Here is a 17,408-nt window from a genome sequence, read left to right as displayed (position 1 = left end):
TTCAGCTCGCAACTAGAGTATAGTACTAACTTAAGCATCGGAGCGACCTCGCCGGGTTAGCCACCCCAAGTTCTCTGATCCTTTATCTTGTAGCTTGGTCCAGCTCGTTACGCAACTAGTGCCCAGATAGTCTTCTAGCTAGGAGCTTCCAGATCGCGCACCACCAGTACCTACATGGAATGGTAGCCCATGTCAAATTAAGAGGGGAATTTACTTAGGCTCACTTTGAAAAGAGTACAAATGCAAATTTATAGAGTGCAAATAGATACAAAATAATACAAAATACAAGGTTTTACACTAACATCCCACCAAAGACCAAAGTTGGATGTTTGCAAGACATTATCAAATTTCCCTAGGTCATATTTATGCTTTTGAACAAAAAATAGAGAGGAATGGATCCAAATCTGATTGAATGATTCGATTTATTCGGTTAAACCCGAATCAAATAAATCTAAATTTTAAAAATCAAATTAAAAAAATAAAAACCAAAACTAAATTATAGAAAAATCAAAATTTTTGGTTTGATTTTTGATTATTTGATTAAAACTGAATTTTAATAATATATACTCTATTTATATATTCTAACATATAATATATATTATATATTATAAAATATATTATGAAATCAAATTTTATTTTATTAATTAAATTTTTAATTTTAAAAATCAAAACCAAAAATTAAATTAAAAAAACCGAAACCGAAATTTTTTGTTCAGTTTTTTTTGTTTTAATCGAATAGTGCCCACCCTAATGATGACATAGAGAGAAATATAAAGTTGAGGGAATTATTTATTATTTTCTGTCGAATAAAACATGAGGGATCACTTTGCTACTGAATTAACTGAATGGATCTTTTGGTTTGGAGATCCTTCCTCTCTCTAATTTATCCTTCAACTTCAAACCATAACAGCATGAGACAATAAGTAATTAAGTTCAGCCACTTCAGCCGTTATCAAACGGCCTCTTCGACGGGACTGCTTTCCTTAGTAGATGTTCTCGCTAAAGACATATCCAATCCAACCTCATCCACCATAATATCTCAGTCTCACACCTCGCGGGCTAGCCGTAGTAGTGATTTGCAGCTCCCGCTGAAGCTGCTGACAGCACCATTCTGTAATCGCGCAAATTTCTCTTCTTCTTCTTCTTCTTCTTCTTCTTCTTCTTCTTCTTCTTCACTTTCATTGTAAGAGTGTCATGAAGCATAGAGGATCATCATCTAGCTTTAGCTGAAAATATAAACTTTAACCAGTAGAAGAGCAACAGAAGAGGAAAGCTAATGGCTTTCTCAACAGCTAAATTCACAGAACTTCGTCTCCACAATTCGATCCAAATACGCTCACACCATTCTCTTGGTCTCTTGTTTTCTTCGAAGCCTTCGTTATCCATAGTTAGTCGCTTCTCCTCCACTTCTTCTCTCAGAACCAGCGAACGCAGCGACCGTGCTGACGATCGATGGAGCCCTAGGAGCAGGCGTTATCCATGGGACGATGACAATCCTAGAAGAAACCCCACCGTTTCTGACAAATCCAGGACTCCTTCTGCTCCTTGGCTCAACAAATGGCCCTCTGTTAACCCTCCTATCGGAGCTGTCAATCGAATTGCCGACTCAGAGAAACAGCGTAAGGTGGAGGACCCGGTGGAGAGTCGATACTTCGACGGAGATAAAGGGAGAAGTGCAATTGAGAGGATTGCCCATCGATTGCGAAATCTGGGGTTAGGCTCCGATGATGAAGACGAGGAGGTTGGTGGGGAGAGTAACGAGGAAATGCCGCTCAGTGGTGAAGAGAAATTGGGGGACTTGTTGAAACGGACTTGGAGTAGGCCTGATTCAATTCTTCATGAAGATGAAGATGAGAAAGGAAAGATGCTTTTGCCGTGGGAAAGGGATGAAGACGACCAGAGCGAGGAAGAGGACGGAAGGGGATTGAAAAAGAAGAAGAGAGTGAAAGCGCCAACATTGGCAGAATTGACAATTGAGGATGCAGAGTTGAGGAGGTTGAGGACTCTTGGGATGACGCTTAGGGAAAGGGTTAATATACCGAAAGCAGGTGTTACCCAGGTGATTCTCGAGAAGATTCATGAGAAGTGGAGGAAGTCGGAATTGGTGAGGCTCAAGTTCCATGAGACGCTTGCACATGATATGAAGACTGCCCTTGAAATTGTTGAGGTGAGTGAATTTCTTGATTGCTGATTTGAACACTGAATTATTTTGGTATATTCTTCTTTCGTTTTGGACATAATGTTGGGGCTCTGGTCACTGAATCTCAATGAGCATTGTTAATGTTAGCTATCTGGAATCTACAGATAGGTTGAGAGCATTCTTCTTTGTTCTTTCATTTTGGACATACTGTTCGGATGCTGGTTACTAAATCTCAATGAGCTTTGTTGATCTTGTTATCTTGCTTTTGAACTTTCTTTTATAGATTTTTTGGGGGTAGGGAGTTTTGATTTTTTTTCCCCTCTTAATAGTTGGGAGACTAATTGTTACCTTTCTTGAAATCTTCTTTTTTCTTTAATGACGATGCTCTTATGTTTATGCCTACCTACCTTTTAAAACGTAAAAGTATTAAACAGGAACTTATCATTGTAGAATTATTTTCTAAATCACGTTTTTGTTCCTTAACCAAACTTTTTTACTATATCTTTTTTTTTTTTTAGAACTGAACTTAAGGTTTTTTTTTTTTTTTTGAGAGAGAAAGGTAGGGAATTTTGCTTATAGTTTATAAACCTAAACCGTACAACTTAACATAGTACAAGTATATTTAGATATAAAATATAAGTATATGCATCCCAAAATTTTAAAATGAAAACGCATCAAACAGTAGCTTATCTTTAACCAATCTTCTGACATAATCTTTTCCAACATTTTTTTGTGCCTTTGTATTCTATAAATATTCTTAGAACTGAATCCTACATTGGGGTTTCTCGAAATCACATGTCTACATATTTATTACAAAAAAAAAACACATGTCTACATCCTTATTTTTACCTTTGTAGACCAGAATGAACGAGTTGAGGTAGTGAGAGAGATTTGACTAATTTTTCAATAGAAGATATAGCCCTAGAATCCCAGATGGATTGGATTGGCAGGAAAATATGTATGACCAACCCCAAATAGTCCTTAGATTAAGGCATTGTTGATTGATTTGCTTTTTCTTTTTTTCTCTTTTGAATTAAAAGATCAAATATTGTTCCTTTTCCAGCAACCAATTAATGGGGAATGGTGATCTATTTTCTGAATCTGAAGAACTCTACTTGCTTTTTTTCTTCCCATTCTTGTTATTTATCTTTTTGCTTTTTAGAGATAGTTACTGAGAAATAGTTGAGGACCTTGTTTTAACTGCCTCTTGTGCTGGTCAGCGCCGAACAGGAGGACTGGTTATATGGAGATCAGGAAGCATTATGGTGGTGTATCGGGGAAGTAACTATGAACCTTTTTCAAGACTTAAGACTGTTGAAAGTGAAGGCAATGCTCTTTTTGTCCCAGATGTTTCATCTTCTGCCAATTCAATTTCAAAGATCAATAATGATATTATGTCAGCTCCAGAAAAGAAAGATCCAGGTGTTCAGAATCCAAATCAAGCTGAAAGCATGACAGAAGAGGAAGCAGAATATAACAGCCTGCTAGATGGGTTAGGTCCTCGCTTTGTTGATTGGTGGGGTACTGGAATTTTACCAGTTGATGCTGACTTGCTTCCTCAAACTATTCCTAGCTACAAGACACCCTTTAGACTTCTCCCAACAGGAATGAGACCACGACTGACAAATGCAGAGATGACCAATTTAAGGAAGCTTGCCAAATCACTTCCTTGTCATTTTGCCCTTGGTACTATTCAACTCTTTGTCTATGGTTGTAAATTCAATGGATGTGGTTCCTTGCTTTCTCATTTACTTATGACTTTCATCCTGAACATTTTTCATCATAAAGGGAGAAACAGAAATCATCAGGGTTTGGCAGCTGCAATTGTGAAACTCTGGGATAAAAGCCTTGTTGCAAAGATTGCTGTCAAGCGTGGTATTCAAAATACAAACAACAAATTGATGGCTGAGGAGCTAAAGGTGCCCCTTTTTCCCTGTCCAAGGATGCCGCAGATGTTGATAACATGATTTACCAAGGTTAAATGTGTGATTAAATTGTGGTTCCTTGTCAAAGTGCTTACTTTGAAATGACCAAACAACAACAACAACAATAATGCATGATACGTATTATAAAAATTCTGGTGTAGCTATCTGTTCTAGGAGCAAAGAAGCAAAACCTGGATTTTTTTTTTGAAAATTTTATGTACATTTGTATCTTTAAACTGTAAGGGTATTTTGGCCATCTTGTCTGTGGAATCTGGTCTTAGTTGTTTGATTTGTCTAGTCATAGTTTAGTTGCTTTTTAAGTTTCAGTCATTGAATAAATAGTTTAGAGTTACTGAGTTTTCTTATGATTGTGGAAGTCTTATAATTTTTGTTTTTCCTTGTTCTAGTAGATTGGCAAATGGCCACTCCTATAATGTCTGTACATGTATGTGCCTGGTGCAAAAATGTAAAGATGATTAATTAATGGTGTTTAATTGAGATCTTGTAGCTAATGGTACATGTTGAGTATCTTTGGTTTTTCTCTCCTTTTTTTGCACTCCATCTTCTTCTTTTGAGAGGTTATTACATCCAGAAACAACAATGAATTTGTCATCAAAAGGCATGCACTCAACTTCTCAAAAGATTAGAGCTGATCTAAGTGAGCTTTTTTACTCCAAACCTAACCAAACTTGGTCACCTTCTACCATCATCCATTCTAAACCTACTTATGAAATTTCATTGAAAAACACCCATTCTAGTCTTCCTAGACCAAGTTTCCATATTATGAAATTTTCACTGTCTTAGGACAAATCTGCAATTCTTGTGTTGTAGTGATCCCTTGAGAGTTGAGTGAGGCCTTTTTTAACCTGATCAATCCCTATCTTTAGTCCTAAAATCACCTCTATATCTATCCTAGCCATCCTAGGCTCATCCTTGATTCATTTAAGTCCTACATTAATTGGTATTACACTATCCATCCTTTTTTTTTTTTTTTAATTTTTTGTCTGGCATATTAGATATCATCCTATCTCAAGACCTAGAGTGGAATTTTAGGGCGAATCATGGTAGGCTGACCTGCTACTTTACTTTGCACACCATAGAATCTTTTTTGATTAGTAACTGATTAACCATACTTATCATTAATTCAAAGAAGAGAAACATTAATCTCTAGTCAAGTTGGAAGAGTAGGATAGCGAGTACAATTCCTAAACTATGGGAAAAGGCCATGTGTATGTTGTGTGGTTGTGGGCTATATGGAAGAGTAGAAATGGGAGAATATTCAATAACAATGATAATAGTCCACCTTGGATTATTGATCAAACATGGAAAAGTTATTTGGACCTGCAACAAGGATGACACTGCAAATCAATAGTAATTCTGTTCACCTTGGACTATCAACAGTGAAGAACATCAAGTATAGTTCATGACTGCCATGATATTGCACAAAACAAGAACTATAGAACCTCTGTGGAATACATGAAGCATAGTTCATTATTGCCATGATATTGCACAGGAAGCTGGGTTGGAGTCTTGGAGATATTGTATAGTCATGTTTACAAAGAGGCAAATCAAGCTGTGGATTGGTTGGCCAATCTAGGTCATCAAGGTGTCTAAGTGTCTTTGAACAAGTTATAGTCTTAGGAATAAATCTGAACTGACTGTTATATATTTCTATTATGGGCTTCTGGGTTGTGCTACGCATGCTTTGTGTAGTACCTGTTAACTACCTATGAAAAAAACCGGAAAAAAAAAATAACAAAGCATAACTATAATCTTTGCCTTTCAATCACAAAAGTGAATCCATTGCTGATATTGTTTACTTGGAAGTTGGTCTCTCTTAGGACTTGGGCCTTATAAGAGGATCAAGAGTAATGGAAACTCATCAAGTCACATATCTTCTTATGTTCTTCTAGGAATTGATAAAAGAATCTGATTCTTAATCCTAGGGTTTTGTTCTATTGTTTTCCTTCAAATTTTTCACTCAAACCCAGTACCCCATAGTTTTCCCCCATAAAGCCACGTTTGGCCCCTCTTCACCAAGGCTGAAAGCATTTTGTTGGGAGGCCACATTACTGCATTAGAAACCATCGACATGGATGAGATTCTTCAAAGGATGCAAAAAGCTTGGTGCCTATCCCCATGTGTGCATCCTATGCCTCAGGAGTGGTAGAGTGTCAATCATTTTTTCCTGTCTTATCAATATGCATCTCAGGTATAGAATCACTTTCTTCTTATTTTTGGAGCTACTTGAATGCTACCATCAGATATTTCTCATTTATTCTCAGATGGATTGTTGCAACTAATTACAAAAAAAAAAATAAAAAGCAAAGGATGATGTGGCATTGTACTAGAGCAACTATAATGAAGCCTTTCAGGTGAAAGAAATAATGGATCTCTTGAGGATAAGAAACAAACTTTCCAAGACCTGATAGAGTTATTATCAGTAAGAATCTCCTATTGGGTTTTGTTATTCAAGGAATTCAAAGGGAACCACTATGGTTAAATCACTAAGGCCTTGTTCGTTTAGAAAGAGGCCATTTACCCAGGAATCATTTACCCGGGTAAGTGTATTTACCCATGTTCTTTTTTGTTAAATTTACCCGGGTAAATGAGACCTTTCAACTTCCCCATGTTCTTTTGCCTCACCCACCTTCCCAGGTAAGTGGTTAATTTTTCTATGTTTTGTCAGTTTTACCCTTGGGTCCAGGTCCATGCTTTTTGAATTATTTTTTTTAATGGGCATTTTTGACATATTATATTTTGAGCATTTACTCTCCACTTGGGAAAGTTAACTTTCCCAAGTGGGAGAAGGGTAACACTTTCCCGGGTAAGTGATACCCAAGGGAAAGGCATTTATTGTGGGTCCCACCTAAATCTTGAAAAAGAACATGGAAGAGTTAGTCAATGGGAATCAAAATCCCATTGACCTACTTCCCCCCTTCCAAAATCTGTGAAACAAAGGAGGCCTAAGGGGCAAGTTGTGGCCAGCAGCCAGCTACATGTGAAAAGACAAGTAAATTAAAACTAAACTTTGATGACTACTGTTTAGGCAACTTAGGTGTTTCAGGTCTGGGGTATCAATGGGGTTTGGCTATATGAATCTGGTTTCACCATTTCGTTCGTTCAGTGCCGTATCCATTGATAAATTATGGATGCTTGATAACTTCTTATTACTTCACCCAAATCCTTTTTGGTCTGCCCCTGGCTCTTCTAGCCCCTTTAACTTGTAGCAGATCACTTTTCTAACAGGTGCTGTAGATGGTCTTCTATGCACCTGCTCAAACCATCCCAATCTACTTTCTCTCATTTTATCACTCCTAGGGTCCTTATGACTTCAATTCTAACCTTGCCCTTTCTAGTTTGACCACTCGTCCATCTAAGCATTTTCATTTCTGCTACATTTTTTGGACATGCTGTTTCTCAACTGCCCAACACTCTCCTCCACACAACATAGTTTTCAACTGTTTTATAGAATTTTTCTTTTAGCTGAAGTGGTATTCACCTATCGCATAAGACTCTGGATGTACCCCTCCATTGTGCCCATCCTGCTCTAATTATTGTAAGCTCATATCATATAGCCATTCCTGTATCTGTGTCTGGGACCTCAGGAAATGGAGTTGTATCCCTATTTCTCATAGTTGCAATGCCCCTAGGGAGATTGATGGAACTTTTCACATGCTTCTTTTGGTGTAGCTTGCCTTCTGCATTGGATATACTATCTCCTCTTGTTTATGCTATATTATCCTTATATAGAAGCAGTAAAAATACCCAAAGGTATATACTGATATGTTAATTGTTTTGCAGAAATTAACAGGTGGTGTCTTACTGCTTAGAAACAAGTATTACATTGTCATATACCGCGGGAAAGATTTCCTCCCAACAAGTGTGGCTTTTGCCTTAGCAGAAAGACAGGAATTGACAAAAGAAATTCAAGATGTTGAAGAGAAGGCACGCAGTGGAGCAGTTGTATCTGCCCATGTGGAAGAAATTGGAGGACAAGCACTTGCAGGCACTTTGTCTGAATATCGTGAAGCTCAAGCTCGATGGGGAAGAGAAATATCTGCTGAGGAACATGAAAAGATGAAAGAAGAAGCTTCAAGGGCCAAGAATGCCAAGGCAGTCAAGCGAATAGAACATAAACTAACTGTTGTAAGCATCTCCCTTCTGAATATCAGATATGGAAATCAATGAGGGCCTTATATTATAATTGTAGTTTTCCATTGATTTCCTTCAATAAAAATAGATAGGCAAGCTATTATATTCTTTCCAACCCCTCCCAAACGTTGACTATCTTAAGCCCATTGAAGTCGTTAGCACTAGGTCCCAACCCAATCTGTAATCTGATATCTCTGCAATTCTATTTATGGTTCTATCTTTCCTTATAAAAGGTTATCCTGTTTTCTCCTTCCACAAACCCTGGAGTATGTAAAATGTGCCATCTTTTGCAAAATACACCACTTGTCACGAGTTGGACAAGGGACTTTTAAGAAGCTCATGAGAAGCTTTATGGCATTGTCTCTCCACCCTAAATGACGACAAAAAGAAGCTCCCAAGGATCTTCTCTACAATCAAGCATATATATTAACACCAGTTTTTAAGACATGAGGCAAGGTGTTTCTATTCCCTAATGCATGTGTACAAGTGTATTAATAATCCAAATTAATAATTTATCAATCATCATTTTTTTTTTATGAATACATCACCATCATCATCATCATTTTGCAATGATAATGTATAACTGCATTGCTATATTTAAGAAACTATAATGTGTGCACATAAATTCCTCTACAATTAGTTGCTATACATTTGGAGCTAGAGTTTACAAGGAAATCCTTGAATTCATTGCTCCCCAAAACACCCAAAAATATGGTTATCCCCCCTTTTACTTAGCTCGAAGCTTCCATATCCGTAACATGCCCTGAACGGTATGCAGGAAGCAGAATTTAATGTCAAATATGACTGAATGGTGGGCCCATTACACTGTACTGGATTTACAGTTTATGAATAATCTCCCATTTCTTTGCATAAAACAGAACCTGTGATTGGTAAATCCATGAGTAGAAGAAGGTCCTAAGCTCCTAGCAGTTAGCATTGGTGGAATAGAAGGGCGAGAAAGAAAAAATTAAGATCTAATGTGGAGGAAGATAGGGAAAATAAGGTCTCTCAAAACATGATGGATTCAAAGATCTTGGTCTTGTTGGATGGATAACTCAATAACCAATTTAATGAGGCTGAAATAAAAGTGATGCAACTTAAACTACTATACAACTATTTAAGATGCTTAACCTTATTCTTGAGACACCAACAAACTAGAAACTAGCTTTTAAAAGTCTCAAATTAACCAAAATTAGAACCTCCCAAAAATTACAAAATTTCCATTGGTTAGGAAGTCAGGAGAACATTGATGTCTTGATTTATAGATTCTTTTCTTGATTCTATATTTGCATAATCATCAAACCAAACCAGTGTGCTTTCAATCCACCTTTGACCCTGGAGGTTGAACAAGAGATATGAATAGTTGACCAGATCCCAGGTTTTTTATGATTTTGATTTTACCAGCTGGTTGGGACCATCAAACCTGCCACCAGCTAGCTTTTTGGGTCAACATCTGCATTGGATTTTAAAGCATTGCCCAAACCTTAAATGCTACCTTGGGACTTGTGTTTCCTGTATCTGTAAATTTGGAAATTTTGTTCTCACAGAAGATTTCTCTGATGCATCTCTGTAAAGAAACTAGAGTAAAAGGTAGAGATGAGAGTGGTCAGCTTTAATCTGTTTCTGATTTTTGTATGATGGCATCTAAAAAAAACTCTGATCCATCCTATAAGCAGACCTTGAAACAGCATCTGGAGGCCTGGAATTGTTGTTCTGCAGCTTCAAAAGTGAATTTTCCATGGGTTCTACTCTCAAGTCTTCTGAAAATAGATTCCTAGACCACATTGTTTGCACCTATCTAGTAGCAGTATCTTACATTGTCATTTGGCAGCAATGTGTAAAGGTGGAGGAAAATGTCATTAAGAGGTCAAAGATTGCACCAAGTATCCATCTGGAATTGAAATCTAGAGCCATTTCCCTATCTATATCTAACTTCTTTAATGAACTATTCCTTGCTTAATTTCGGAACAATAAGTAGTAACTTTCATAGCTCCCATCCTAGCTGTGTCAAGCCATATGTGGTAGCTATGATTCATCTCCATGGACTATCTGTTCTTGACCAGACATCTAGAATATTTTATTTATTTTCTTCTATTTTTCTGTGTCCCTCTGTGTTCCATTGGGGGTTTTTCTTTCTTTTTTTTTTTTGAAAAATGTGTTTGTATTACAAAAGGGGATTCCCCCAAAAATGTGTTCCATTGGAGCTTAACTTTAACTTATGCTAATGCTAGTTGAACTTGAAAAGTAACACATATTGGAATTTTACCTGCAGAGATTCAATCCATGCATAGCATAGTTTTACCTCTGTTCTCTATCATTTTGAGAACTCTCTTTATTTGCTTCTCTTTCATTGAGGTGTTAACCAAAGTAGCTGCATTCTTCTCGAATAGGCCTTCAAGGTTCAGTTTAACGGTTAGACAACCATAATTAAGTTCTGGAAAGCTTTGTGTGCAGTTAGTGGCCATCCATGTGGAAATTGCATAAACCTGCATTTCTAGATATGAAACCAAATATGATGTTTTTCTTGTGGTTTATGGTGCATTAATTTTGCATTACTTTTACCAGTAATTTTCATTTTCTTTTTGAATGAACTGGCCATTCTATATGTGACAGGCACAAGCTAAAAAATTAAGAGCAGAAAAATTGTTAGCAAAGATAGAAAAATCCATGGTTCCGGTTGGTCCTTCTGATGACCAAGAAACAATTACTGATGAAGAACGGTTTATGTTCCGGAGGGTTGGTTTGAGAATGAAAGCATATTTACCTCTTGGTAAGTTCCTCTTCTTTGGTTAGTATAAGCTCTGTTTTAACTGAAATAACTCGTGCTCTATGGTTTATTAATATGCCAGGCATACGTGGTGTTTTTGATGGAGTAATTGAAAACATGCACTTACATTGGAAGCATAGGGAACTTGTGAAACTGATATCCAAGCAGAAGACTCTTTCCTTTGTTGAAGACACAGCAAGGTTGTTAGAGTATGAGAGTGGTGGCATATTGGTAGCAATTGAAAGAGTCCCTAAAGGTTATGCTCTTATTTATTATCGTGGAAAGAATTATCAACGACCCATTAGTTTGAGACCAAGGAACCTTCTGACAAAGGCAAAAGCATTAAAGCGTTCAGTTGCCATGCAGCGCCATGAGGTGCAATCATCTTTCCCATGTTATCATTTCCTTTTCTTTATTTTTAACTATAGCAATCAGAGTCTTTATTGATTTTAAAGAAAGAATAGTGATATACAACAGGGTGCTGGACACCCAAAGTGTTAGGTTGGCCCCCTGCCACATATCCTCTTCATTTTTTTTTTATTTACAATTACATACATATCCCTATTTTCCCACTTTATACTTTTTATTGATGTTCATAGAATCTATTGGAGCATCATTCTTTTAGATAGCCAGTTCTTGATCTAAATTTACACATTCCAGTTCTTGATTTCCCTGTATATGTTAATGTTTTAAACTAATGAATATGTGCAGGCACTCAGTCAGCACATAACTGAATTGGAGAGAACAATTGAGCAGATGAAATCAGAAATTGTAAGCATCAATACTCATTGCTATTTCTATAATATGATGAAGCTCTGGTGGCAACAAAATTAGTTATTTCATGCATACAATTGCTAGTTTCCTTTCTTGACAAACCAATACATTTCTTTTTCTTTGGATGGTTTTTCCATCCTTTGCCTGTGTGTAAATACAGGATTTGTTTGGAATGGATCTTGTGCATAGATCAGCAAACAACTTTTGCTGATTCCTTAGCAAAGAACAGGGTAAACAGGAATAAATTAAACTCTGTGAAACAACCATCTAATTGATTTTTTGTAACATGTGTGGAAAGGGGTTAGGTGGTAGGAGGCAGTCTAATTGAGGGACTGTCTTTCTTGTATATAACGTTCTTTATATTCATTGGTGTTGAGATGTTGGGTGAACAGCTCTTAGTTCCTTTTATCTTTTATTCTTAGGTTTTAGTTGTTATGGGCCTAAGGCCCCTTTTTATTGCTTACTCTTGCAGCTACCTTACTAGGGGCAATCTTGTGAACTTCCTTTTATTTATGTTTAAATGTAATAAAACATGGTTAATGGGCTGGGAGTCGGCCATAATTCTTCTTCCAAAACTTTTTCTTCCCTTCTTTCTTCTCTCTTCTTCTTGCTGTTTCAGACTTATTTTTCTTTTGATTTCTTTGATTAAACACAGATTATTACAGCTTTGATTGACAACTTAATATCAGAGAAACCCTACCTCTTTTTTCTTTCTTTAATCCCATACACAGTGTGTATGGAGAACTAAACTGGTAGTTGATTGGTGATTCATTCGGCCTAGTTGGTGGAAGTTTTTTTTGAGATTTTTTTTTTGAAGCAAAGGTAACTTTTATTGAAGAAGAAGAAAACAGAAGTACATGAGAGGATGTACTGAAGCCAAGAATGGCTTGGCAGGATTACAAAGGCAAACAACTGTCACTAAACAAGAAATCTCTAGAGACCCCTGATTTTGCTAGGGTATCAGCAACAGAATTTTACTCCCTAGGAATCCAGACCAACTTCACATTCATAGAGCCTAAGATATCCCTGGCTTCAGCTAAGAAGTGGGCTAGTCTCCAGGGTACCAAGCTATAGTATTTGCAGAATCCCCTTTAATGGTTAAGAAGGATAAACCTAGCCGTTTGGCAAGGTGAATCCCTGTGAGTGCAGCCAATACCTCTGCCTTTGTGGCATCAGCCCTCCCAATCGGACCACTGTAAGCCCAGCAAATATTCCCCCTTTCCCCTCAGATTACACCTCCAATTCCTGCTTGACTTGTGGATCCTTTTCAGAATAGTTTTGGATGCCCAAGAAGCTTCTTGGAGGGTTATCTCAAAACCCTAGCTGACTAGAGAGGAATTGGAGTTGAGGGTCAAAGGGGTCCTCCCAGAGTGATGCTTAGGGTGTAAAAGACTTGTTGGACAACCTTAGTGAGATTGATCCAGGTTGGTAAGATTTCTGACTTCACTGGTAGGAGCAGTTAAGTTTTCTCAGTTTCTCCCAGGTAGCTGGGCAGTGTGAAACCCTGTTTTTGCTTGTTTTCCCCTCCTATGCTTTGGAAGATCTTAATTTGGGTCTCTAGTTGTTTTCATTTGTTTTTATTTTGATCATTGGAGTCATCTGGAGTTGAAATAAAGCAGAATAGTGAACCCGGAATTGATTCGAGAGGGCTTGTAGAATCCCTACTGGGTATTATGATCAAAGTAAAGCTAGATGGCACCAACTATTTAGCTTGGTCACAATCTTTGAGGATTCATGTGTGTAGTAGAGGCAGAAACCTAAAGAAGATAACCCTAGTTTTGAGAAGTGTACCCAGGAACATTACACTGTTATAAGGTGGCTTGTGAATTCTATGCAATCTCATATTAGCCAGCACCACCTGTGGATGGATACAGCCAAGGAAGTATGGGATAGTGTGGCTGAAACATATTCTCAGAAGATGAATGTTGCAGTGGCATACAAGCTGAAAAATGAAGTCAATAGTTTGAGACCGGGGAAAAAGCCTCTAGAAGTATACTACTCTATGTTTAGATCCTTATGGCAGGAGATTGATTTACTTGAAACTGTTGTGTGGGAGAGCACCAAGGATGCAGAAACATACGGAAAGCTGATGGAAAGAAAAAGGGTGTTTTGAGTCCTTACAGGATTCTAGTAGTGCTTTCTCCAGTTTTCTTATTTTTGACCATTTGTTTGATTTGAAACTTTCTGCCAATAAGACTGGATTATTGCTGTTCATACCTTTCCATCTCTAGAGGTAACCCTTAGTTAGTCAGATTACTGTGAAAATTTGGATTCTCCAACTCTTTGCTTTCTCAAATGGAGAAACAGAAACAGAGGGGCTGACATCTTTCCCTCTCAAACCCTCATTGGTTGCTAATATGTGTATCAGAAGGCAGTTTCTAAGGGCCAAAAGCCATGCTATAGAGGGGCTTGAGAGATAGGTTAGAGCAACTAAATGATCTTTACCAAAAAGATCAATTGGTCTGGCATGGTTATTAGGGTGTTTGATGAGACTACATTAGGACATATTTGGAATTTTGTAAGAGGTGTAAAAGTTGTTTTAACTTTTAAGTTAGAGATTAAGGCTGCATTTGGCATTCCTTATTTTTGAGACTTATCTCCTTTTTGCAGTTAAAATACCCCTATGCACACTGAGTTTTTAACAGCAAAAAGGAGATAAGTCCTTAAAATAAGGAATGCCAAATGCGGCCTAAGTTCCCTACCAAAGAGAACTATCAAGGAGGGAAAAGTTTTTTCTAGTGGATTGACCATGAAACACTTGACAGGAACCTTTGCTTAGTGATTTCCAGCAATGAAGAATCAGACTATTATTTGGTGGGTGGTGAAACTCCAGAGTTTGGGACTAATTCTTCATCCCCCTTGATGTTGTGTCCCTGGATGTGGAATATGAAGGGGTCCAGACTAGCAAAGGTGTCACTTTGTCAGTAGAAGCAAGAGGAAGATAAAGCTCTAGGTGACACTTCTGGTAGGAATGTCCTACGAGTGAAGGATTCAGGGAACCTGGTGCTTCAAGCACCTTCTTGAAGAGCTAAAAGTCTGATACAAGGGAGATCAGTTTTATCACAAGATTGAAGAAATTGGTCTTCACCTGTAACTACAGAGAAATACCAACAACCTCCATTGCTTGTTTTGGATCTTCCACATCTATGACCATTTTAAACACTCCAATGCCCGATGATCCTGGATTGCTCAAACTACAGTCATCAAAGTTTAAGTTGACTAAGTTCTTGGATGGGAGAAACCTAGATCTGATAATTGTTACTATTGCCGAGGAAAAAGCAGCCACATTTGCTAAGTCCTAATGATATCAACAGAGAAGGGTTGAATGCTTCCAAAATCTTCACCAATGAACTACATTAACAGATATGCCTTATATTAGAACATCATTGGTCTGGTTTTTGTCTTTAAAAATTTTGTTATTCCCTTCTTCCCAAACATGTGCACCTCCATAAGATTTTGTCCCTTTTTGGTTGAACAAGAGTTACTGAAAATGCTTCCCACGTCCCATGGACTCCACCTTGTGCATTACAGAACTAATATGAAATCCACATGGTGGTTAAGTTTTTCATGACTTGCAGTTTTTTTTTTAAGTTTTTTTAGTGGTGTCTAAGTCTGTTTGTCTATAATTGCTATTTTTGAGATGTAATCTAATTTAGCATGATAACCATATGTATTCAGAGAACTGTTCTTATTTACCACTGTTCATTACTTCACCAATGTGAAAACCCACTGTTTCCACTTTTGACAGGGTATGTCTAAAGATGTAGATTATGAAGACACCTGGAGTGAAGAGGATCCAAGAAGATTTGATAATGTTTCAGCATTCACTGAGGTGAGATAATTTGTTGTGGGCAACTGGTTTATTCAGTGTCAAATATAAAGGACCAATGGTTTTTCCCGAGCTTAAGTTAAAATACAGCTAAACCTCAGCATGCAAATGCAGAGTGAAGATGAAGGTTCCTCTATGGAGGATGATGGTGATGAGGATGATGTGGATGTTGAGTGGGAAGATGATGATGAGTCAGATTTTTAGAGAGCTATTCTAGCCATGATCTTTGTAGCAAGGAGAGTTGGAGCATTTTCTTTTGAAATTCTTTTCCAAAGGTAAGGGATGCCGTTTTTATTGGATTCCCAATGTCTTATCAAGGTAATCATTTGTTGGGTGTTTGAAAGCCATGTGTTAAACCGTTTTATGTTTTTTCCTATATAGTTTTAATTCATAGGCTCTCATCTAAGATGTGATCATCATTTGAATGCTTGATGAATGGAAAAAAATAAGAAAAGAATGGATTAAGTTTTTGAATATTTGAATCTTAGAATTTAGCTCCCTATGCATACTTGTTTGGCTGATGAATCAGCTAAATTCTTGCTACTAGCCTACTACTCTCCTAAGTATGAAAGGCATTTCAGACATATTTGCATGTATCATCCAATCATGCAGTGTTACAAGAAGCTTATGAGAGCAGAATAAAATATCTCAAGTTGAGCCAATGCTTATACCAGTGGCCAGTGGAATATATTTATTATATTTCACTTTGATCCCTTGATACCTCCTAAAATAGCTACTACTTATTGGAGGCTTCCATTAAATTAAACTTCCCTTTTGCCAATGTAACTACCTTGAAGCTTGCAGTGAGAAGGGTAATCTTCCTAACCTTTATCATCTCCAATTGAAATGTTTTTATAGTGTTTTGTTTTTTCTTTATCTCTCTTCCCTTTCTTTTTTAGCTTAATGCTTAAAACTATTGGCTTTTTGGCACAATGATTATTTCTGAGTGTGAAGAGTTGCTTCTGTAATGAAATAATGTAGCTGCCGAGAAGAAGAAAGTGCTTTCTTCTGGGGCTACAGGACTTCTAAAATGGTGCTTGCCCCAACTCGCAATGCGTTCCACACTTGAAGATTAAGAACCACCATCGAATGGCTCCCATTGTGGACACTAACTTGGTCAGAAGTCAACTTGGAGCATATTATAATTTATAAGATACATGCTTCTTTTCTCTTTTGTCTATTAATGTCTAAAGTACGTATTTTTACTCCAGAAGATTTGGGCTGTCGGAATGATGTTCTACTTAGAAAGTTCCAGAAGTAATGCATTGCTCTGATGTTTTAGTCAATTTGTCATGATGATATTTTTTGTAGGCGCTCTTTTTAACTGGGGCATTTCATTGTTGGGTACTTACTGATCATCTAAATAAACATTGTTGCAAGTTGTAGCTCGAGATGAAACTGCAGCTCCTGCTGCTCCAGACTTGAGAAAAACCTGTTTGAGAAACATTCAAGTAGTTGCAAATGAGAGTGCATATATTCATCATCGCTGGCTTTCTTTGCTTTGGACTTGACATTAATTTGGCAGATGAATGAACACGGCACACATCTACATGATTTTTAGACTGAAAAATTGCCAATGTGTATTTCCTGTCACCTGTAAGCACGTATGTCCTTTGTAATGATCGTTCTGATGTTGCAATGCATAGATCTCGCTCTGGAGAGTGGAGAGTGGAGAGTTTTTTAGATTTCTAGTGTTAAAAACAGTGGGATTACTCCTAGTTGAGCTTCTGTTTTCTAGATGGTTTCCAGATTTGCTTCACTAACCTCATGTTTCAAACTGAACTTGAATGAAACAGATGGTCATAAAGTCGCATATTT

At 37.3% G+C, this 17,408-nt stretch overlaps 1 protein-coding gene across 4 annotated transcripts; it reads left to right on the top strand.

The window, feature by feature from the left end:
• The first annotated feature begins 1,132 nt into the window (after positions 1-1,132).
• On the top strand, positions 1,133-17,073 carry EMB1865 (CRS1 / YhbY (CRM) domain-containing protein). Of its 4 annotated transcripts, none has more exons than XR_736133.3 (10): positions 1,133-2,167; positions 3,361-3,826; positions 3,929-4,059; positions 7,870-8,214; positions 10,834-10,990; positions 11,070-11,362; positions 11,699-11,758; positions 15,510-15,593; positions 15,705-15,865; positions 16,977-17,073. XR_736133.3 is itself a non-coding variant. In XM_010266823.3 (9 exons), the coding sequence occupies exons 1-9, from the start codon at positions 1,277-1,279 to the stop codon at positions 15,792-15,794; spliced, it is 2,517 nt and encodes an 838-aa protein (XP_010265125.1). In that variant the 5' UTR covers positions 1,133-1,276; the 3' UTR covers positions 15,795-16,064. The 4 variants fall into 4 exon arrangements, 1 of the variants encoding a protein (XP_010265125.1); XR_016085768.1 differs by having other exon boundaries at positions 16,902-17,073; XR_736132.3 differs by lacking the exon at positions 16,977-17,073 and adding an exon at positions 16,572-16,876.
• The last annotated feature ends 335 nt before the right edge of the window (positions 17,074-17,408 follow it).

This window comes from Nelumbo nucifera, chromosome 4 (genome assembly GCF_055504915.1).
Source record: "Nelumbo nucifera cultivar China Antique chromosome 4, China Antique-T2T, whole genome shotgun sequence".
NCBI lineage: Eukaryota > Viridiplantae > Streptophyta > Magnoliopsida > Proteales > Nelumbonaceae > Nelumbo > Nelumbo nucifera.
The sequence above is the reverse complement of the archived record's forward strand: the minus strand, read 5'-3'. Positions and strand labels throughout refer to the sequence as shown.